Raw genomic sequence first — 23,031 nt, 5'->3', positions numbered from 1 at the left:
GGTTGGAGGGAGAGCAATACGACAGAACACACTGCTTTGATTTAGAGCTAGCAGGAGTTCAAACACAGAGAAATGATGACCTCAGTCGTGTCCAGAACTGTGTGAGTAAATGCTTGGCTTTCTGACTATGTTTGGTGCTGTTTATGCTTGATAATTATGGATGCAATCTAGCACTTGGTGATCGAGATAAAAAATAGCTGCTTTTTGACAGTACTCTATAAATATCCCAACATTCATGTGACTAAGATGGCCTTTAAATCCATGTTTCATGTAACACGTGATCAGAGTTTTTCCATTTCTGTTATAAGAGCAATGCTGATGGAAAGTTAAAACCTGGTGCTCATATGATTGCTGTTATGTGGAAATAATGTAAAAAAAATCTGGCTGTTAATTAAGATATACACTACCTGCCTATCTAAGTTTTAGGAACAACAGATCATAACTTGACTTCTAGTTGATCATTTGGTCTCAGAAGTGGCTATATAAGCCACTTCTGAGACCAAATGATCAACTATGAACACAAACCTTTCATATAGAAAGGCGAATGCATACTCTCTAAAATAGGTGTGGGTAAACTCGGTCCTGGAGGGCTGGTGTCCTACACAATTTAGCTCCAACTCTAATCAAACACACCTGTTTATTGAAGACACTGGCTGTTTCTCAAGATGCGTTCTTCAGTGGTCTTGCGTCCTCGTGTTCTCAGCTGCCAAAGTTCAGTTCCAATACTCAAGACCGCAAGAACGGAGGACGCCTGAAACTTCCCGGATGTGTTCTTGATATCGAGGACGCACCGATGCAGACTTGAGCACCGGTCTCGCTCTAGAAGTCCCATAAGTCATTGCGACTGGCGGTGGGAAGCGCAGCATTTCATTTAGATTTATTATTAAAGTTCAGAGACATCACTTATTTACCTCAGGAGTTTCCCTAAATGAAATGGTAAAAGTAAACATTACCATGCCCTGCTGAAAAATCCCGCCTAAACCAGCCTAGGGTGGTTGGCTGGTTTTAGCTGGTTGACCAGCCTAGTTTTAGCGGGGTTTTGGCCATTTCCAGGCTGGTTTCCAGCCATTTCCAGCCTGGTCTTAGCTGGTCAGGCTGGAAAGTGACCAGCTAAATCCAGCTGGTTTAAGCTGGACATAGCTGGTTTTGGCTGGGCTCCCAGCCTGGCTACGCTGGTCAAGCTGGTTTTAGCTGGTCATCTCCCAGCTAAGACCAGGTTGTAAATGGCTGGAAACCAGCCTGGAAATGACCCAAACCCCTCTAAAACCAGCCATGTTGACCAGCTAAAACCAGCCAACCACCCTAGGCTGTTTTAAGCTGGTTTTTTTCAGTAGGGTGGACATCTTAATAAAGGAATAAACGTGTTAAGGGTGTTTGTTTGCTGAAATTCGTATTAAAGTCAGTTTTATTTATTGTGCAACGTATATTTATAATGTTTTAATGCAGAGTATATATTTTGAAAAGGGGAAAAACAGTAAATCATTGTATGAATGCTGTAATGTTTGAATAATTTTCCATTAATAAACGTGCGAAGGTCACGTGACCATCAGGAAGAACGCAGCATCACATTCCTCTCAGGACGCGTTCTGTGTTCTCGTGGTCTCCTGAGTTCGTTCTTCTGAGGACACCTGGCAAGACCGGTCTCCACAAGAACTCCTCTGCGTTCTTGTAATTGAGAAACAGCCACTGATTAGCATGTTCAGGTGTGTTTGATTAGCGTTAGAGCTAAACTATGCAGGACACCGGCCCTCCAGGATGGAGTTTGCCCATATGCTGGGCTCACTGTTGCACAAAAACAACTCCTTCATTTTGTCCCTACACAAACCAATTATTAACTTTTTTAACAAATAAGTTGTCGCAAAGAAATCTCAAGAATTGTGTTGTGTTGGCTCATTTTAAACAAGCAGCAAACATTTTTTTTTGAGGCTGATTGGAAGACTTATGATCTCCATCTTTGCATGTGTGCTGCAGGTGTTCCAGAAAGAGCTGGGCAAGAGGACGGGCAGCGTTCAGGCTTTGAAGCGTTCGGCACGGGACTTGATTGACAGCAGTCACGATGACTCTTCCTGGGTCAAAGTTCAGATGCAGGAGCTGAGCACCCGCTGGGAGACGGTCTGCAGCCTCTCAGTGTCCAAACAGACACGGCTGGAGCAGGCCCTCAGTCAGGTAACACCGGTCACACTGACTACCTATTTAGACAGCAATGCGCTATACAGCTGAAGTGTGAATTATTCGCCCTCCTGGATATATTTGTTCCCCAATGTCTGTTTAACGGAGAGCAGATTTTTTCAACACATGTCTAAACATGATAGTTTTAATAACTCATCTCTAATAACTGATATATTTTATCTTTGCCATGATGATAATGCATAATATTTACTACTAGTATTCAGCTTAAAGTGACCTTTAAAGGCTTAACTAGGTTAATTATGGTTAAGTTAGGCTAATTAGGCAAGTCAATGTATAACAGTGGTTTGTTCTGGAGACAATCCAAAACTAATATTGCTGAAGGGGCTAATAAAATTGACCTGAAAATGGCTTTAAAAAAATGTATGATGTCTTAATGGTGAAAAAAAGAAAAGAAATGAACTGCAGTTGCTTGTATGCACGCTTAAAGTAGAAGAGGCAGTCTTGTAATTTGATGAATTTCCCGTCCTAATTCAAATCTTCAAAGCAAATGTGTGACCAGGACTAACGTTGTTGTGTAACGTGTGTTCACTGTCCCTCAGGCTGAAGAGTTTCACTCCACCGTTCACATTCTGCTGGAGTGGCTCGCAGAAGCTGAACAGAGCCTTCGCTTTCATGGAGCCCTTCCAGACGATGAAGAAGCCCTGCGCGCGCTCATTGAACAGCACAAGGCAAGTTTCCCACAACAGGGGCTGAATGACTTTAGATTTTTTAAAGTCGACTTATGATATCAAAATCAAGGCGACGTTGGCTGACAGTCGAGGGTGGCATCATTAATAAAACACAAGATGCAAATGTTTTGCAGGACAAATATATTCACATGTTGTTTGACAGCTCATGACAACTTTTAGCATTACCAAGGACTAATTTTAAAGCGAAACAAATGCACTGTCAACACTGTTCATTTCGTTAACAACGCAACATTAGCACGGGCTAATTTTAATGCTAAATAAAAATGCCGTCAACACATTGATCACTGCATGTTCTACTAAGAATGTAACAAAAACAAATATTTTAAGTAATGCATACATCATTAGCACATGAAACGCTGATTAGTATTATTTCTTAACAATATAATGCACGAAAGTCTTTGGGAACTATTTTAACAATCTAGGCACAAAGTCTAAAGCGCATGGTGCAAAAGCATTAAGGTCGTATTCGAATCCACTTATGCTATTTAAAGGATGGAAAAATACGCTTTGCGCCACGGCGCATGGTCTAACAGGGTTGAGCTTATTCTATTTTGGATATTCATTCATTCATTTTCTTTTCGGTTTGGTCCCTTTATTAATCTGGGGTCGCCACAGCGGAATGAACCGCCAACTTATCCAGCTTATGTTTTACACAGCGGATGCACTACAGACAATTTAGCTTACCCAATTCACCTGTACCAAGTCTTTGGACTTTGGACCCACGCGAACTCAGGCAGAACATGCAAACTCCACACAGAAACGCCAACTCACTCAGCTGAGGTTCAAACCAGCGACCTTATTGCTGTGAGGCGATAGCGCTACCCACTGCGCCACCGCGTCGCCTCATATTTTGGATATGCACATAAAAACTGATAAAAGGAAACGGCAAGATGCACATAAAAAGCTTATGTAGACAACTGGGTAGGACAAACCTTTAAGTCCGATAAGAATAAAATGTGCATAAGCTATGATGGAAACACATTTACTAAACTCCTGCATGCAATTATTTAGTGATGATTATTTAATGATTTAGTTTGATTAGATCAAGTGTGCATTGTCAATTTATAAGAGAAGAAAAACCCCACAGCGGCTTCTATAGTTTCTGTCTGATATTTGACGTCAGTTTATCAGAAAGTCTTGATTTTTGACTGGAAACGCTGCTTTATTTGCTAACATTTAATGCAGTATTTTGTGCATTAATCTAATAGGCATCTTTGGATAGAAACACAGCTAAAGATGTGATAACAGAACGCACAAAATATCACATCTTCATTACAGCACTGGGATTAAATGCGGAGAGGAATCCAAACCTTCCCGAGACAGAAAGTGTGTCGGTGTTTTCCACATCTTTGACATTCTTCTTTTATTAGCTGTGCTCATAATATGAAGTAGTGATCCGTCGGCCAGCTCATTTTGACCGTCTCTCCCTGTCCAACAGAGGAACGATATCCATACATGGCTTCCAATCTTTATTAACTGCTGTTTGCCAGGAAAGAGTTCGACCCATATTCCCTTGTGCTGTGATCTCATAGTAAAACTCTAAAATACTCTGAGACATTATTCACGTCCACTGTAGCAAACATCCTTGTTGATGATGCTGTTTCTCTAGTAACCAGCTGTTGGTAGTACACCGTGCTTTGTATTTTATGTATAATCAACATGCATATGGTATTAGTAATATATTAACATCAGTTACGTTCAATATCCGGAATATATAACATATATAATAATGCAGTTAACACGTCCGTCCGTCGGCGGATTTGAGATGCAGAAAGGAGTTGACCACGAAGATGGGGGTTCGAGTTCGGTGAAGAGCGGTTACAGAAAGCCGGTGAGACAAAAACAGAATCCAAAATATAAAACAAACAGGTGAATAGCAGGGTGAGGATGTGGTAAAAAGAGTCAGACGAGGGCTTTTATTTTTTTGGATTGCGTTTGAAACGTGTTGGTTGGGTTTAGGGAAGTGGGTGGGCGGGTCAATCGATGAAATTGGTTGGGTTTAGGGAGGGGGGAGGGTCGGTTAGTGGTTCGCTCAGTCAGTCAGAAAGTCTGTCCAAAAGTGAGTCAACAGCGGCCTCTGGTGGGTTTACGCGAGAACAGCAGGCGTGAATGGCACTCACGAGGAAAATTTGAGATCTCGAAAGCGTACACGGTGACCTCTGGCGGATTCGCGAAAACAAAAACTGCAGAAAAACGTGCTGGCGGGACATATTTCGCGGTCTCCAGAAACATCCGTGGAGGTACGTTTTCAGAATGAGCCTGGGTTGGACAAAACGCCACCGACATCCGTAGTAGAGCAAAAAATACCATTGAAGTCAATGGCTGATTGATCTTTCCAGCATTCTTCAATATATCTTCCATTGTGTTCAACAGAAACAGCTTTAGATTAAATGGAGGATGAGGAAATTATGACCGACATTATTGCACGAACTATCCCTTTATAGACTGCTTATCTGTATGGACTGGTGGTTTACGAGGACAGAAATTTTATCCATGACCTAGGCATTACAATGTTGAGGTGGTTTATGAGGACATGGCCATGTTTTCATAATTCAAAACTGTTAAAAATCACACTTAACATGGTCATTTCACATTTAAAAGATGCCACGTTTCCTGTGAAGGTTGGGTTAGGGGTAAGGTGATATAATAAACACTTTGAAAGTCCTCTCAAAACACCATAACAAGTGTGTGTCTGCGCACTGTTCTGTTCTTCCCCTCATCAGTGCAGTTTTGGCAATGAACTTATTCTGATCACCGAGAGCCAAATGCATCTGTTTTCCAATCCTGAGGCATTATAGGTGATGAAGCTGCAGGGGTGATGAAGGTGATGGGTGATGAAGCTGTGACAGGCTTCTCTTTGTGCAACTGCTATTGTTTACTAATGAAAGATCTTCTTGATGCATGCAGGAGTTCATGAAGAAGCTGGAGGAGAAAAGACTGGCTCTGAATAAAGCCACCAGCATGGGAGAAGCCATCCTGTCCATCTGCCACCCAGACTCCATCACCACCATCAAACACTGGAACACCATCATTAAAGCACGCTTCGAGGAGGTTCGTCTGTTCACGCTCGCTTCGCTAATCCATTCAGACACTTTTGATGAGAACTAGACATACGCTGTTATTCAGTCATTCGATATATATGAACATACGTGATGCTGAGATCGTGGACACCGCAAAATAAGAGTGAATAATTATTTAAAGTGCCTTTTAGGAATAATCAGATTAAATTTTCAGTGTTCATAAGTGTGCCAAATGCTTGAAGACTTAATCGGTTAACTATCTTAATAGTTCATATATAATTTTACATGTTACTCTGGACGTAATGATATGGTGATATATGTAGCATAGCAAATAAGGCTCCAATAGTTAGCATTGGTTAAATTAATTCAACTAACATTGAAAACTACTAAAGATGTTATTATTATTAATCTTAGCTGATCAATTGTGTATGTGTGCACATGTCAGGTAACAGCCTGGGCCCGTCAGCACCAGCAGAGACTCTCCACTGCTCTGGATGAAATGCTGGCCACTCAGGAGCTGCTGGAGAAGCTGCTGAACTGGCTCCAGTGGGCTGAAACTACGCTCGGAGAGAAAGACAAGGACCCAATGCCTCAGGAGCTGGAGGAAGTCAAAGCACTCATCGCTGAGCACCAGGTAAAATCAGGAGTTAAAGCCACGATACACTCACAGTGACGTGGTAAAAAGAAGTTTGAACTACATTTGAAGTGGTTTACTGATTGCAAACATCCTGATGCCATCTATGCTGCTTAAGATTAGCAGGTCCCATGAAATTAAAACACTTTTGGCATCAGTATTGTTCGTTTTTAGGACGTCTTTAAGCTAGTGCGCCCCAAAACAGTTACACAATTCGTGTTTAGAAGATTTAAAACTGATATAAACATGTAAAGCTTGTAGTTTGTCACTTCCGCATAAATAAATCACCTCATACTTCAGTTTCTCATCAAATCTTCCAACCAATCAAATGCTCTCTAGTGTCGGACAAGCCCCGCCCCCATTCCTGAAGCTTCTCATTTGCTCTTCATTTGATGCACTTGAGGCCAAAAACACAAAACAGAAACGCTATTGGCTGTTTTTTTAAGGGGAGGGGCTACATTATGTCCTGCCCTCTGTTAAGATTACCTTAAAGATTGAATAAAATGCACATTTCAAAGCACTTCACAGCACCTTTAATTATTCGATTATTGTGCACTTCTGAGTGTATGCAGGTGAGTGGGCTGGACAAACCACCTTAACCATAGCCATACCACCCAAGATTGCTTACTCACTAGCCGCGTTTCCACTATCGCGCCTAAAGCGAGCGAGCCAGGGCGAGCCAAGGCCAGTCGCGTTTCCACTATCACTTCCGGGGCGTAATCGGGCCAAAGCGGGGCTTCCTTGGGGCCAGCGTCCGGCCTTTTTCGGCCCGCCGAATACCTTGGGCCAAGGGGCGGGGTTACGTACAAAGGCGGAGTTTTCCTGTCAGGTAAAGAGGAGACAAGATGCTTTCTTCCCTTACATTTGTTTTGCTATCGTTGTTCTCGTCGCTCGGCTGCTCTTTTGCGCCTTGCAGCCAAAATCTGTGTTCGAAGTAAATGCCGCCGAACTCGAATGTCCTTATCCAGGGATCGCTGTCTGGCCTTACACCAACAGACCACAAACAGTAAAAAAGCAATCGCTTCGATGTTCTCCATCTTCCAGCTCTCGTAGTGATGCCAGGTTGTGTTTGTGGTTATAATTTGAGTTTTTTTGTTCCCGCTGAAGTGGACGGGTTGTGTGACGTTTGATTCGGGGGACGTTCTGGGGGTGGTGTTTGCGTGACGCGCTGCGAGCAACTAGCCCGACAGTGGAAACGCGACATGATTTCGGCCTCATTTCTCAACCTCCCGGGCTATTGGCCCGGCCTGGCCTGATTAAAGCCCTGGCTCGCACTGGCCCGATAGTGGAAATGCGGCTATTGAAGTTGAGCGGGGCTGAGCCTGGTCAGTCAAATTACAAATTCCCTTCATCAACCCTTATACATCATAGCCTCCCAATCATCCGCATCCCCTGAATTGGCTCTATCACAGTCTCTTAACTCCTCATGATTGTGAAGAGCTTTGGGTGTATGACCACACACAATAAGTGCACTATATAAATACACACATTACATTACATTACATAACCTGTAGCAAACACACTCATTTCCTCTCCATATGCACCAGACACTTTCTTACGAATGCTCTCGTTTCTGAAAAACACTGCGTTTCTGAGCAGAACTCACTTTGGATAAAAGCGTCTGCTAAAGGAATGTAAATCTGTAAATACAGTGTGTGTATTTTCCTCTCAAATGTAAACACTCAAAAAAAAAAAGATGGCGGGAGTTCAGAAACTAGCTAGACGTATGTTTTTGGACAGATTTATGTTTAAAGTTCCCGAAATCAAACCTTCTTTTGGCTTAATTTGACTCAAAATGACAGCATTCTTCAATTAAAAAAGCTCACTTGAATGGTCATTACACAGTCAGTCAAAGGTTTGCTAGTATGAACTGTAGAAACAAGCTGCTTGCGTCTTTGTTGTGTACCAGACTTTCATGGAAGAGATGACCAGAAAACAACCAGATGTGGACAAAGTTACCAAAACCCATAAACGAAAAGCCACAGCGGATCCACCGGTTCAGTCTCACATCCCCGTTCTAGATAAAGGACGAACATCCAGTGAGTACCAGCACCTAAGTTCTGTATTTCAATTAAATCTGACATCAAATTGCTCTTTATGCCTTCTGTATGTGTCTTAACTCAAGCTCCCTGAATAATGCAGCTGTTTTAGCATGATTTAACCATAGGAAGCATACTTTTTTGCATACTGTTTTATGAATTATGAGAATTTTGGCATATTGTTTTTGACCTACTAAATAGTGTGCGATTACTAGACTAGCTTGATAGACTAGGGTTAAAAACTCTGGGCTTGTAACCAATCCTATAGGTTCATTCCTTCATCCACATCACTTATGACCCTGGATTTACAGTGCATTTTCCTAGCTTGTACATTTCTAAAAGTGCATTATTTCATAACACTTCCCATGTAATTGTCTAATTAGGCACTGAGTTTCTCAATCGTAGCTCAATTTGGATAAAAGCAGCTGCTAAATGAGTGCCGAATTACTAATTGATGCTAATATATAAGTTATAGACAAAAAAAAAACATGTAAGTCTTTGTAATTGAGTCCTTAGGATTGGTTTGTTTTGTGTCATCAGGAAAAAGATCCCCAACACAAAACATGTACACGGCGGCAGCATCACAGGCACAAATCGAGACCAAGAACCCCCGAGTGAACCTGCTGGTTAGTAAATGGCAGCAGGTTTGGTTGCTGGCTCTGGACAGGAGGAGAAAACTCAATGACGCTCTGGACAGACTAGAGGAGGTCAGTCAAACCTGCACAGCGGACTTCAACTCTGTAGCATTTTGACTTAGCGCGGGGGAAATAAGTACTGAACACCTCTCATTTTTCTCAGAAAACATATTTCTAAAAGGTGCCGTTGACTTGAAACTTTCACCAGATGTCCATATATGCAAAGAAAACAAATCTAGTTCGTTTACTAATGAAGTTATGTGTAATGAAGTGAAATGACACAGGAAAAAAGTATTGAACACATGAAGAAAGAGGTGTAGAAAGGCAGTGAAAGCCCAGACAGCAGCTGAAATCGCTCAGAGTTCTTCAGCTCTTACTCATTGTATTTTAATATTGCTGCTTCAGTCCAACATCTACATTAGCAGATGATGAAGATGAACCCAGGGTGGACATTTCAGCAAGACAATGATCCAAAACACAGCCGAGGAAACTCTCAGATGCTTACAGAGAAAGATATTCAAGCTGTAGAATGGCCTAGCCAATCACCTGACTCGAATACAATAGAAAATACAGAATAAAGCTCAGATTTGATAGACGAGACTCACAGAAGCATCAAGATTTAGACTCTCTGTTGAAGTCTGTGAGAAACTCCCACCTGAGCAATGCATGTGACTTCATTCTCCACATGAGAGGCGTCTTTAAGCAGCAGCACCAAAAAAGCCTTTTATATACAGTATTAAACACATTTCAGTAGTTCAGCACTTTCTCCTTCTGTCATTCCAGTGTTATTACACAGAACTCATGTCTCAGATTTTTTTGTTTTGCTTTATTTTTATGTTTGTATTGTTTGGGTTTTACCAAAATCTGCTTTAATTCCATGTCAACAGCTCCTTTACAAATATTATTTCCTGGAAAAAGCATGATGTATTTATACTTACTTCCCCTGCTGTATGTGTGAAGCTAATTTTCTTCTTCTCTTCCCAAAGTTGAAAGAGTTTGCTAACTTTGACTTTGACGTATGGAGAAAGCGCTACATGCGCTGGATGAACCACAAGAAATCACGAGTCATGGATTTCTTCCGTCGGATTGATAAAGACCAGGATGGCAAAGTCACAAGGCAGGAATTCATCGATGGCATCCTGTCCTCAAGTAAGGGAAGACGTCTTCTTTTGATGTGAACCCAAACTGGTCTCATGGTTTGGTTGGATTGGTTCAATCTGATACCACGATGTACCGCATGTTAAATTTTCAGTTTTACTTCATGTATACAATTTGTCATTACGTGTAAGCATTTGGATATATTGTAACGAAGCAGACGCTGAGAACACAGTTGCGAATCCAAATGCAGCTTATTAATCGAGGTCGTACAGGTAGAGGTTAAAAACAGGAGCAAAACAATAACACAAGGGCAATCCAATAATCGTGGTCAAAAAACAGGCGAGAGGTCAGACTAGGCGGCAATGAATCAGAACAAGGTTAGAATCAAAAACACAGGGAAACAAACCAGGGAAACCACTTTGTAATGTTCGTGATAGAAACAAGATTTGGCAATGTGTGAATGAAGGTGAGGTGTATTTATAGTCCTTGTAATCAGTCGATGATCAGCAGCTGTGTCTGTGTGTGAGTGTCCAGATTATTGTCAGCTGTTGTAGGAGTTGATGAGCGCAAGGAGTTCTGGGAGTTGTAGTTCGTTCAGCAGTAATCTCCCATATAGAAAACCCAGCTGGTGATTGCAACAAACTACAGGAAGTAATTCGCCAGCAAAGACAACACCACTGGCAATCACAACATATATGAACTGAACCTTTAATTTTACTTGCTTAAAAAACATGCTTCTTATCAAACATTAAAAGTGAACCGCCAACTTATCCAGGACGTTTCACACAGCGGATGCCCTTCCATCTGCAACCCATCACTGGGAAACATCCATATACACTCATTCACACTCATACACTACGGCCAATTTAGCTTACCCAATTCACCTATAGCACATGTCTTTTGACTTGTGGGGGAACCCGGAGCATGCCAACACGGGGAGAACATCCACACAGAAACACCAACTGACTCAGCCGAGGCTCGAACCAGCGACCTTCTTGCTGTGAGGCGAACGTGCTCCCCACTGCGCCACTGCGTCACCCTCACTTACTCGTCTCTCATTCTAATTATGCTACTCAAACCGGCTACTCAAATCTCTCAGCATAGTATGGTATTCGCACATGCATTTTGTCACCCTCTACATAGTATGCTACTCGCACCCACATCTCAACTTCCTCCCATCAGTACATCAGAACTGCTTATGTCTGCTACTAAAGCAATACTGAATTGTCCTTATCTGCTTTAGGATGCACCATAGATTCATTTTGACACCCCAGAGTGTACTTCAGGATACTTCAGGGCTGGCTTATTTCAGGCTTTACTCTGAACAGCGGTCTTCTCTTGTAGAGTTTCCCACCAGCCGTCTGGAGATGAGCGCTGTGGCAGATATCTTCGATCGAGACGGCGATGGCTACATTGACTACTATGAGTTTGTGGCTGCTTTACATCCCAATAAAGATGCCTACAAGCCATTAACCGATGCTGACAAGATTGAAGATGAGGTAAACGTTGCCGGCATACTTTCGGGAATGTCCCGTAATTGGAAACATTAGCGATGGTCTTTCCTGTAGATGTTTTTCAGTTTGATTTATGACTTCATGTGTTCAGGTGACTCGCCAAGTTGCGAAGTGCAAGTGCCCTAAACGCTTCCAAGTAGAGCAGATCGGAGCCAACAAATATCGGGTAAGCGACAGATTTTTTTCCGTCATGAGTGTTATATTTAAAGTGTTAGATTTATAAAGCTTGATGCAGAACAGGACAAAGGCACAAGCCTGTTCACTGCCAGCCAAGTTGCATTTTAAAACAAGGATCCAAAAATAAGCTTTGCAAGACTGAGTATTGCAGTGCATCGGTTGTGTAAAATTAAATGAGTTATGACTGTCATTTAGAGAAAGAAACAAATCAGTGCTAGGAAAATCTTAAAGGCAGGTGCTCGATCAAGCCACATTGAGTCAAAAAAACTGGTGACCTGATGAAGACCTTGTAGGTTGAAATGCTGCCCAATTCTATGTCTTTCAAGTGTTCACACTTAGATATTGCTTGATGCTAATAGCAGGTTTGGCATGCTGTCCTGGGAGAGAACCCTGAACTCTGAGATACTTGAGCCCAGGGCTCCTGCCTGGTCAATTATCATGTAAGGGGGTCCGAGATCAGGTAGTTCGCAAAAGCTACCCCTGGTAAAGGTGAAAGAGGGGGAGATGGGGTGGATGGGGGGATTCTTCAAAAACAAAGATAAGGGAAGTAAGGTGAAATGGGCTATTTATTATAGGCTTGGATTAATCTGATTGGTTTGTCAATAGCCCCTTTCACACAGTGATACCGGTAAACATCTGGAAATTTCCGGAACAGCTTTACCGTTAAATTCAAAAAAGCGCTGTTCACACAGACGTTACGGAATTTTTTCCGGAAAAGACCGTTCACACATCCAAAATACCGGTAAATTCTGACAACATTAAGCAGAAATGAGCTCTAAGCGGCAGGGCTTGTGTTCGTAAACATTTGACTACATCACAAACTCTGTGGATGGATCAGTGTTGTGAACAACTTTAATGAAAGCATAAAGAAAAACTTTCTCATGTCGAGGTGTCGAGGTGTGTGTGCTGGCGCTCACCGGCTGCTTTATGTGCCAACGCGTCAGAGCTTGAAGGTAAACAAATAACGGCTTATCATAAGCATTTTATCGATCATTATTTACACAGTTGGCATTAAGAAGGAACATATAAATGTTATCTGACCAACATCTAGCAGCTAAATGTGTCTGGGAAAACATTCACAGGCTTTTATTCTCACAAACCGCGCAAACTTGAGTGTTCTGATTGGCTAAAGTCTTACATCAGCGCGTTCTAGACGTGAATGCGCTTTTTCCGGCAATCTTCCCTCTGCGTTCACACAGCGCAGCATTCCCGCAAATTACCGGTAATGTTACAACTTCTCTTTCCGGAAAATAGCCGGAACGAAATTACCGGGATTTTCAATAAGGGCCTGTTCACACATACAGACCTTTCCGGAAAATTGCGGGTAATTTTCAGGGCTGGAGCTGAACTCTGCAGGAAGGTAGATCTCCAGGAACAGGGTTGAGCACCACTGATCTAGGATAAATGATGCCCACATATAACCCACCTACAATCAGAATTGTGTCAAATTGGCACACAATTTTAAATGTCCAGTGAAATTATTATTGTTAGATGTTAGTTTCAGTCCTTTTTTAGGATATCTGTAATCGAATGTGCTCCAAAACAGTGACAAGCAAAGCATTTTATAACATGATATAAACATGTAAAGCTTGCAGTTCGTCACTTCCACCAATCAAATCAATCAACCATTTTTTCCACGTCACCTCATACTTCAGTTTCTCATCAAATCTTCTGACCAATCAAATGCTCTCTAGTATCTGACAAGCCCCGCCCCTTCTCATTCGCTTCTCATTTGATGCGCTTGAGCTCAACCACTCTCACTGGCAGAGCTGAGATACAAACTAAACGCTATTGGATGTTTTTGTAAAAGGGGATGAGCTACGCTATGTCCCGCTCTCTCTTCATGTTTCAGTTGAGGTTACGTTAAATATCGAATTTAAAAAATGCACATTTCGAAGCACTTCATGGAACCTTTAAACAACAGCTACCTCAATGTTAGAGGAAAGTCCTGATCTGATTAAAAAATGTGTTATTTAGCAAAAATGAAATGTTTTAAAGTCGATATAAGGATGGTTTTGAGATGGAAACATGAAATATGGAAAGTTAGAAATAATCCACAAACCCTTGTTAAAGCGTTCCCTAGACAAACCTCTTAGCCCCAACACTGCTGCTGCTGCTGCCAAAGACAATGACTTCATTACAGTTTTACATACCATATTTCTCAAGTTTGAGGGTTTTTACTCCTAATAAACAGATCGCATAAGGTCTATTCACAGTCTGCCTTTCTGTTAATGTCTGTAATCAGAGGTAATAATAAAGATGATCATAAAAGGCTGAAGACGTGTCACTGTGCTATGAGAAAAGTTTGATGTCAAGTTTGGGAGTGAACTGATATTTACTAATGTTTGTCTTTTCACTGTGTTTTTTCTCTCCCCCACATCAGTTCTACCTTGGGAACCAGGTATACATGCATAGCGCTTTATAATGCACTGCCCTTTTGTTTGACCTTACTGACTGTCAGCGTCTTTAAATCTCTAATATTTAAGGCCGTCTTCAACTCACAAGCGGATAAGCATCTTTAAACTAGACTTGAGCCCTAGTCTGAAAGCCAAATCTCAGCTGGCATTCAGTGCTGTGATAAATGAACTAGTACAGGATAGGTGAACTCCCCAGAAATTACAATAAACTATAATAGTTTCTAGTGATCACTGAAATAACACATGGGGCCACAGGTGATTGTTTAGTAGTATATTCAGGCCTTATTGTTTCATTTTAAATGTAATGCTGTCTTGTATTTACTACAGTTCTATAATTTATTATTATCATCATTTTTACAAGCAGTGATCGTTTCAAGTCAAATGGATTGTGAATGTTTTTCATGTTGACTTGTTCCACTAAGGCAGGGATGGGCAAACTCGATCCTGGAGGGCCGGTGTCCCTGCATAGTTTTGCACCAACCCTAATCAAACATACCTGCTTGTAGCTTTCTAGTGATCTTAAAGACACTAATTAGGGTGTTCAGGTGTGTTTGATTAGTGTTGGAGCAAAACTCTGCAGGGACACCGGCCCTCGAGGATCGAGTTTGTCCATGCCTGCTCTAAGGGAATATTCAGATATTTTGAGTCAGGTCAATTTTAGAGTCAAATATCTGCTTTTGAGTTCAAATGCATTTCTCCCCCAACGCTGCATTCTGCTTTGCATTATTATTTGCGAGAGCTTTTGCGAACGTAACACGGTGTGCTTGCCTTCTGCTGCCCCTTGCTCTTATTCTAGTTCTGCTTTACAGGAGCCTCGCTCAGCGTCAATGAATTATTTCAACCACATTTCGTGGGCCAAAGCTTAAGGAAAAGGAAAAACTGAAAGATGCATGACTTTCCCTACATAAATCACACAAAATCATGAGCTACATGCTTTCTCAGGGTCGTGGTTTGGCAAGATGTGTGATTTTTTTTTTTGCAGTCAGGCCATGTGAGCCTCATGTTTGTCTATTTTTTTGCATTGAGAACTTTCTCACATCAACTGAAAACCACTCTTTTGACAGTTTGGTCTGGTTCACTGCTTACATGACCCCTTAATCGCCGACGAGACTATAACAAACAGGGACAGTCAAAATCTAACCCCCCATCTACACGTTGCGGTTTTGGAAAGCTGTATCCTGGTAAATCGCTTTTAAAGCCATTTGTTGTGACTATTTCTCTTGATCATGCTTCAAAATTCATCCCAATCACCAAATTCACCAATGGTATCGATTCATTCTGGGTATCACTTCAAGAATAAAGGGCTTGCAGGAAGTCCATGTCCAATTTGAGAGTCGCTTTCAGCCATTTTTCCATATTGTGTATCATTGGAGTGTCAACACACGCATCCTCTATGAGAATGGTAGTTTGTAGTTCTAGACAAGTGCAACGTTTGTATGTATTGTTGGTTTGTGGAAAAAGTTCCCCTATGGTATGATTTCTTTTCTTGAACAGAAAGCATGAGGCCATAATTTTTTGTGCTGTGAAATCAGTGTGCCTTGGCCGAATCCAACTGGCAGCAATCATTTGGACGCTTGGTTTCTTTAGCTCCTTCCTTTGGCATGTAGGAATGCAGTAGAGTTATGCCTTATTGTTCCCCTATGATTCAGTGCTAGTACCCATATTACACAGTCTCCAAAATTAAGCAAATTTAGGGGTACAGCAGCTTGTCAATGGGTAGAAACGTTCTTGTCTATTTACCTATAGACAATCAGAGCATTCATTCCCTAATATTACTACTGCAATGTACAAATATGAACGTTATAATGGTGAATAAGATTCAGACTAGTAAATTTAAAGGTTTTATCCCAGTTATAAGCTTGTGTTCCTCTAAAACATGTTTGGACTTTTTCTTAGTGGATAAACACAGACATTGAATGCTCTTCTAGCGCACTCTAGTGGACACACTGATTACAGTACTGTTCACTATGAAGTGCACTGAGTTTCAGACAAGAATGAACATACAGTGCTCAGCATAAATGAGTATTTTGAGAATATTTTGATCCATTTCACAGTGAATATAAGTCGTATGTTTTGGTGCATTTGAACAAAACAGATTTATTACTTGAATATATTTATCAAAATAATATTTTAGCCACAGAACAACATTAGAAATAGACAAATAATACATTTAAATTCATGTGAAATATTGGAAAAAAAAATACGCTCAAAAATAAGCTCAAAATTTCAACAAATTTTAATACATTTTTTTGTTTCTCTTGAATTTTGCTCTTTTTAATTGTTTTATTTAATATTTATAAACTTGTATGGACTGATTTTAGACCGTTTTCATATGTTATTTTGTTAGATTAGCTCTAGATTTGGCTTTCAGTTCAATTCAACGTCGCTCATTCTGTACGCCTGAATAATCCTGAAACCTTCTGTAAGCCAGAGATTGTGAACCTGGGTTTTAAAATGGATCCTGAACTAAAGCTTGAGAGCCACAGTCGGTCTGTTGTTCGCTCTAGCTTCTTTCACTTAAGACAACTGGCCAAAATGAAGCACGTTTTATCACACGAGCACTTTAAAACAGTAATCCATGCCTTTATAACCTCCCGCTTGGACTACTGCAATGCTCTTTATTTCGGGGTGAGTGAGTCTTCTATTTCTGGACTGCAACTTGTTCAAAATGCAGATGCACTTCTTTTAACCGGCACACGCAAATGCGAGCACATCACCTCGGTTTTATCTTCTCTTCACTGGCTGCCCGAGCATTTCAGGATCCATTTTAAGTTGGTTTTTAAGTGTCTGAATGGACACTTTACCTCTCTGAGCTTCTCTGTCCCTACACACCTTCTCGTTCGCTCAGGTCAGCCGACCAGCTCCTCCTGGGTGTGCTCAGGACCAGTCGAAAGCTCAAAGGGTAGCTGCACTAAAATTGTGGAATGAGCTGCCGTTGTATATTAGACAAGCCTCTTCTGGCTTACTGTTTTTAAATCCCTTCTTAAAACCCACACGTTCAATTTGGCTTTTAGATGGCTTTTTAGATACTTAGCGTGAGATGTTAACATTTTATGTTTATTTATTTGTATTATTTATTCGGTTTTACTCTCTATTGTCAGCACTATGGTCAACAGTGTTGTCTTAAAATGCTTTATAAATAAAATTGAATTGAATTTTGGACCATTTTCATAGGTTATTTTGTTAGATCTGCTCCAGATTTGGCTTCAGTACTGACTAATCTAATGTATATGCACACATATAATATTGTAAAGCTTCCTATAGAAAAATATGAATTTAATAGAGAGATTTATGAGGGGTGAACTCATATTGGTTGAGCATTGTATGTCTGAAAAAGGTTTAACAACTCGCATGATGAGTTGAGACATGCGTATCTCTATAATGTGGTTCATTAATGCAATGTTTTGCGCTAGAATTGCATCAGCCTAAATCATCTTGATGCACCTTTAATGATACTGATGAATGGCACAACCACACTCAGGAATGATTCACGACTAGCACAAAGCCCCAAATGAAGCCAGTTGGATTGACCATCCATTTCATGTCTTCCGGAATGAAACCAATGTCGTGTTTCAATCAAAAACTGTTTTGTCGATGTTAAACCACCCAGCAGAGCAACAGGAGGAAACCAGGCAATAAAGCGAAGTATCGTCTGACTGGAAGTGTAATGTTGAGATTTGACGCACTGCTTCTAACACACCACCTAGCTTTCACGGCTTCGCTGAGGTTTCTGATATTGCTCTGCTGTGTGTCCGTCTGCATTTTGCGCCAGTATTTTAGAGGAATGACTGTGTTTGTGTGTGCGTGTTCAGTTCGGAGATTCCCAGCAGCTGCGTCTGGTGCGGATCCTGCGCAGTACAGTGATGGTGCGGGTGGGTGGAGGCTGGATGGCCCTGGATGAGTTCCTGGTGAAAAATGACCCATGCAGAGGTAATAACCAACATCTATTGAGCTTTTTTAAATGTTATTCAACTTTATTAAACACTATTTTAGACAGTAAAGGTCAGATTTGTTGAGTTGCATTGATCTTGTGTGTAACAAATCAGCTTATTTATGAACTGTTTTCTTGTTTTAGCTCCATATGTTGCAGACACTGTGGTTCTGTTCCAAAACCTAGCTGAGTTCCCTTTGTAGGCTGCATTTTAACACATCATAGACACTGTGAAAGTTTCATTACACTCTAAAAGTGCTTGGTTATTGCATCTATTGGGTTAAAATGTGCCATTTAATTTTATTTGAAAAAGTAACCCAATGTTGGGTGGTCCACATTTTGTTTATGACAACCCAACATTTTTTGTGTGTGTGTGTATTATGCTGGTGTTTTGGCAAAATTCTAAACCAGTATAGCATGTGGCCTTCACAGAGAAAGAAATCCCATGAAGTAACAAGCTTTGCTTCATCCTTAAAAATATTCAATTCAGTTCAATTAATCTTTATTTCTCTAGCGCTTTAACAATGTAGATTGTGTCAAAGCAGCTGAACATAGAAGTTCTAGTGAGCTGAAACTGTCAGTCCAGTTTTCAGAGTTGGATTTCAGTTCAGTTCAGTGTGGTTTAATTTTCACTGCTGAAAGTCCAAACACTGAAGAGCAAATCCATCGATGCACAGCTCTACCAGTCCCAAACCAAGCAAGCCAGTGGCGACAGTGCGAGGAACAAAACTTCCCCAATTGACGAAAGTGAAGAAAAAAAAAAACTCGAGAGAAGCCAGGCTTAGTTAGGCATGACCATTTCTCCTCTGGCCAAACATCTTGTGCAGAGCTGCAATCTAGGCGCCGGAGACTAGAGAATGCTGAACGTCCATCATGGAGAAGCTGCAGCTATTAGCCGGCTTATGGAGGATAACAGTGTAATTATTTCGTCCAATTCAGATTCATGTTGATTCAGTTTAGTTCAATAACAATGTCAAATTTATGATTAACTGTTCAACCTGTTAGCCAATGAAACACTTAGGCAGCTCTGAAAGTATTGTCGATTTTGACCAATTATTAAAGGAGCTCTCCTGAAAAGATTCATTCATTCATTTTCCTTTGGCTTAGGCCCTTATTTTTCAAGTGTCGCCACAGCGGAATGAACCGCCAGTTATTCCGGCATATGTTTTACACAGCGGATGCCCTTCGAGCCACAACCCAGTACTGGGAAACACCCATACACACTTATACACACACACATACACACACACTCATACACTACGGCTAATTTAGTTCATCAGTTCCCCTATAGTGCATGTGTTAGGACTGTGGGGGAAACCGGAGCACCTTAAGGAAACCCACACCAACATGGGGAGAACATGCAAACTCCATACAGAAATGACCACTGGCCCAGCCGGGACTCGAACCAGCATCCTTCTTGCTGTGAGGCCACAGTGCTAATCACTGAGCCATCATGCCACACTCTCCAGAAAACATTACTTACTTACGTACTCCCAGGGCTGTTTATGTCAAAGCTGATATTTAGCCGCACCATGTTGGCGTTTCGTAACATCTAGTTTTTATGAGGTGGATTGTTAGTTCAACCTCCAACCTGGAGGTCCAGGACACACACACATACACTACGGACAATTTAGCTTCCCCAATTCACCTACCGCACATGTCTTTGTACTGTGAGGGAAACCGGAGCACATGCAAACATGCAAACTCCACACAGAAATGCCAACTGTCCCAGCCAGGATGCCCACCAGCGACCTTCTTGCTGTGAGGTGACAGTGCTAACTACTAAGCCACCAGAAAACATTAGCATCATTAAATAAATTCAGGTTTTAGTGCACTTTTTCAGTGTCAGTAGAGTCAGATGAATATTAAAAGCTGCACCACAACTCCATCTTGTGAAAAAAGAGAATATTGCAGCTCAGGTTTTGGAACAGAGCCGACCGTATGTAAAGTGGATGCAAAATTCAGTCCCCAATGATTAAAGCACTGTAATATTTAGCAGGAGAACTGCTGCTGTTGGATGTTCATAATGAATTGTGGGGCTGTAATTACGTGTGGTGGCTGAATGATTTCTTCCTGCACTCTAATCGGCTGTTTGTAAGATTCTTGAAGCTTGCTGGTCTCTTCCCATGAAGCTTTTCTTTCAGAGTTCCCCTTTTCCTGCTGCTTTGTTAGTGAACCCGATTATTGTTTCTTCTAGTTCACCACCACGGGAGTAAAATGTTGCGCTCGGAATCAAACTCTTCAATTACTCAGTCTCCTATAGGTTGGCAACTCTCACACTTTCTGTCCTTGCTCCATCCCAGTGGTATGTGTGCATCCCTGTGCGAGTGTGTGTGTGTGTGAGCTGCAGTGATCTTTGAATGGTATTCTCATTAGCATTAATCTCACGCTTCCCTTTCCATCTTGCTGTCTGAGACTGTTTAGCATGTGGTTTTGTGTTGCGTCATGTGTCCTCTATCTCTCTCTGCATGTGTTTTCTGTTGCAGTGCAGTGAAACTTGCTGGACAATCATATTGAAGTCATCTTCACACAATAAACTTTGCATTGTTTGGAAGTTCGGGCTCCTCTATAATAAAGCCTCATTCACACTACGAGCGACACACACATCGGGAATGCCCATTCATTTCAATGGAGAGCGAGTGACTCCCGACGACCTCCGCACTGCAAATAACGCTTTTCTTTAGGCCAAATATCTACATTATTTCTTGACCAAAAAAACACATTTTCTAATTTTAAGCAATAATATGCCAAAATTAAGTAAGTTTTTCTGTAAAATACACAAAAACAAAAATGATGCCATGAAAAAGTATTGAACACATGAAGAAAGGGAGGTGTCGAAAAACATGGAACGCCCAGACAGCAGCTGAAATCTCTCAGTAGTTCTTCAGTCCAACATCTACATAAGCAGTAGGATGATCATTTCAGCAAGACAGTGATCCAAAACACAGCCAAGGAAACTCTCAGATGCTTTCAGAGAAAGAAAATCAAGCTGTAGAATGGCCCAGCCAATCACCTGACCCAAATCCAATAGAATAGTGTGTTTTTTGCTTCACATTTGCATAAAGTCAAGAAAAGTCCAACCTTGATGCTCTCGGCTGCTCTCAACGCTCTTTCCTTGTCACTTTGAATCCCATAATGCATTGCGTGACTGTTTACGCTCAGCTTCGATATGAATGAACTGAAAGCGCTGGCTGTGCTCGCAACGTGGCAGTCGGGAAGCGCAGATAACTAGCCACATTGACAGAGAACACTCTTTTTCTTGTGAAATTGAGCATTTTATTTACACAAACCATTTATATTTAGAGATTTACCTCCACGATATTTCAACGACGTGAAAATGTATTCGCTGTTAGGCCCTGTCCACACGGTCAGGGGTATTTTCAAAACTACACCTTATTCTATACATTTTCACTGTTCGTCCACATGAACAAAAAAGAGAATCGGGTGACTCAAACCTGAACTTTCTGAAACTCTGGGTACAGCCTGGTCGTGTGGACATTACAACCGGGGTTTTTGCCTCATGACATCAGCGTGCATGCCGTTTTCTCCTTCCTGATTGGCCAACACGACTGGGTTTACACCAAACACGAAAGACGTGAAGTCTGCATGTTCGCGGCAAACACATCATGTATTTAGTATCGTTCGCATGCAGGGCGGTAATCCACATTTGCATCGACTTGTGTGCAATTTATTTGCAAAAAAGCTTAATTCCCCATTTGGTGTGAACCCTAGAATAAAAGGGGTGATCTGTTGGTTTTGGCGTACCCTTTACATGCATCACGTTTTTCATGTGGACAGACATTTTTAAAAATAGATACAAAAATAGGCATGTACGGGTAAACATGGCCTTAGTGAATATCATCATGAATGTTATCTAGGTAACGCCAAGGTGGGAACGCCCCCTAGCCGCTTCAATCGCCACCCAGACCAACAGGCAGTTACAAAGTGGCTGCTAGTGTGAATGAGGCTAATAATGTGTCATATGCAACACCAGTTTTGTTTAATTTATTTATTTTTTGTTTAGTTTGTGCAATGCATGTCATTCCCTACATCAAATCAAAGTACAAAACTCTGAATCGTGTTCTGCTCATCTGAGTGGCCATCATTCCCCAACATGATTCATATATTCATTCATAAGACCCACATCAGAACCTTAACCATGGCTTTCACAAACAAGTGCCGGAGGCCCATTTAAAGCAGTGTTTTGGGTTTAAAACTGAGCTCTATGAATTACATCAATTACATGTTGTTGTTTACTAATAAATGCATGAATAATTGAACAAACGAAGCGGAATATGTTAAAAAAATAAATTAATTAAAGGTAAACATGGAAATTCTCTTATTGATCATTTATCTTACACTTGTTTCAAACATGCGTTGGTTTCTTTCTTCTGTTGATATTTTGAAGAATGTTTAATAGTTGTTTAATAGTTTTTATTTTTTTCTCACCAAGTGTGTGTGCGTGTCTGTGTGTGTGTCTGTGTGTGTGTGTGTGTGTGTGTGTGTGTTAATGATTCCATTTCCAACATTCTTCAAAATATCTTCTTTTGTGTTAAATAAATAAACAAATAAAGTCGGTTTTGAACTTAAGGCTGGGTAAATGAATCCGTGTATCTTTTGGTCATTGGATTTTCCTTTTAGAAACGGCTAATAAAAAATAAATAAATAAAAAAAAAGAGCCATTATT

The 23,031-nt window shown here is 41.1% G+C and overlaps 1 protein-coding gene across 1 annotated transcript in view; it reads left to right on the top strand.

Annotated features, from left to right (window-relative positions):
* Positions 1-23,031, top strand: part of dst (dystonin) — a 360,347-nt gene that overhangs the window by 327,089 nt on the left and 10,227 nt on the right. The window contains exons 90-102 of the mRNA XM_056470777.1: positions 1,972-2,166; positions 2,730-2,858; positions 5,787-5,930; positions 6,345-6,533; positions 8,443-8,572; positions 9,113-9,279; positions 10,194-10,356; positions 11,650-11,804; positions 11,911-11,985; positions 14,380-14,397; positions 15,478-15,594; positions 18,226-18,343; positions 20,542-20,607. Of these exons, the coding sequence (XP_056326752.1) occupies positions 1,972-2,166; positions 2,730-2,858; positions 5,787-5,930; positions 6,345-6,533; positions 8,443-8,572; positions 9,113-9,279; positions 10,194-10,356; positions 11,650-11,804; positions 11,911-11,985; positions 14,380-14,397; positions 15,478-15,594; positions 18,226-18,343; positions 20,542-20,607 (1,666 nt within the window). The remainder of the gene's footprint in view (positions 1-1,971; positions 2,167-2,729; positions 2,859-5,786; positions 5,931-6,344; positions 6,534-8,442; positions 8,573-9,112; positions 9,280-10,193; positions 10,357-11,649; positions 11,805-11,910; positions 11,986-14,379; positions 14,398-15,477; positions 15,595-18,225; positions 18,344-20,541; positions 20,608-23,031) is intronic.

Source organism: Danio aesculapii, chromosome 13 (assembly GCF_903798145.1).
Source record: "Danio aesculapii chromosome 13, fDanAes4.1, whole genome shotgun sequence".
Taxonomy (NCBI): Eukaryota; Metazoa; Chordata; class Actinopteri; order Cypriniformes; family Danionidae; genus Danio; species Danio aesculapii.
This window is presented reverse-complemented; position numbering and strand designations above follow the sequence as displayed.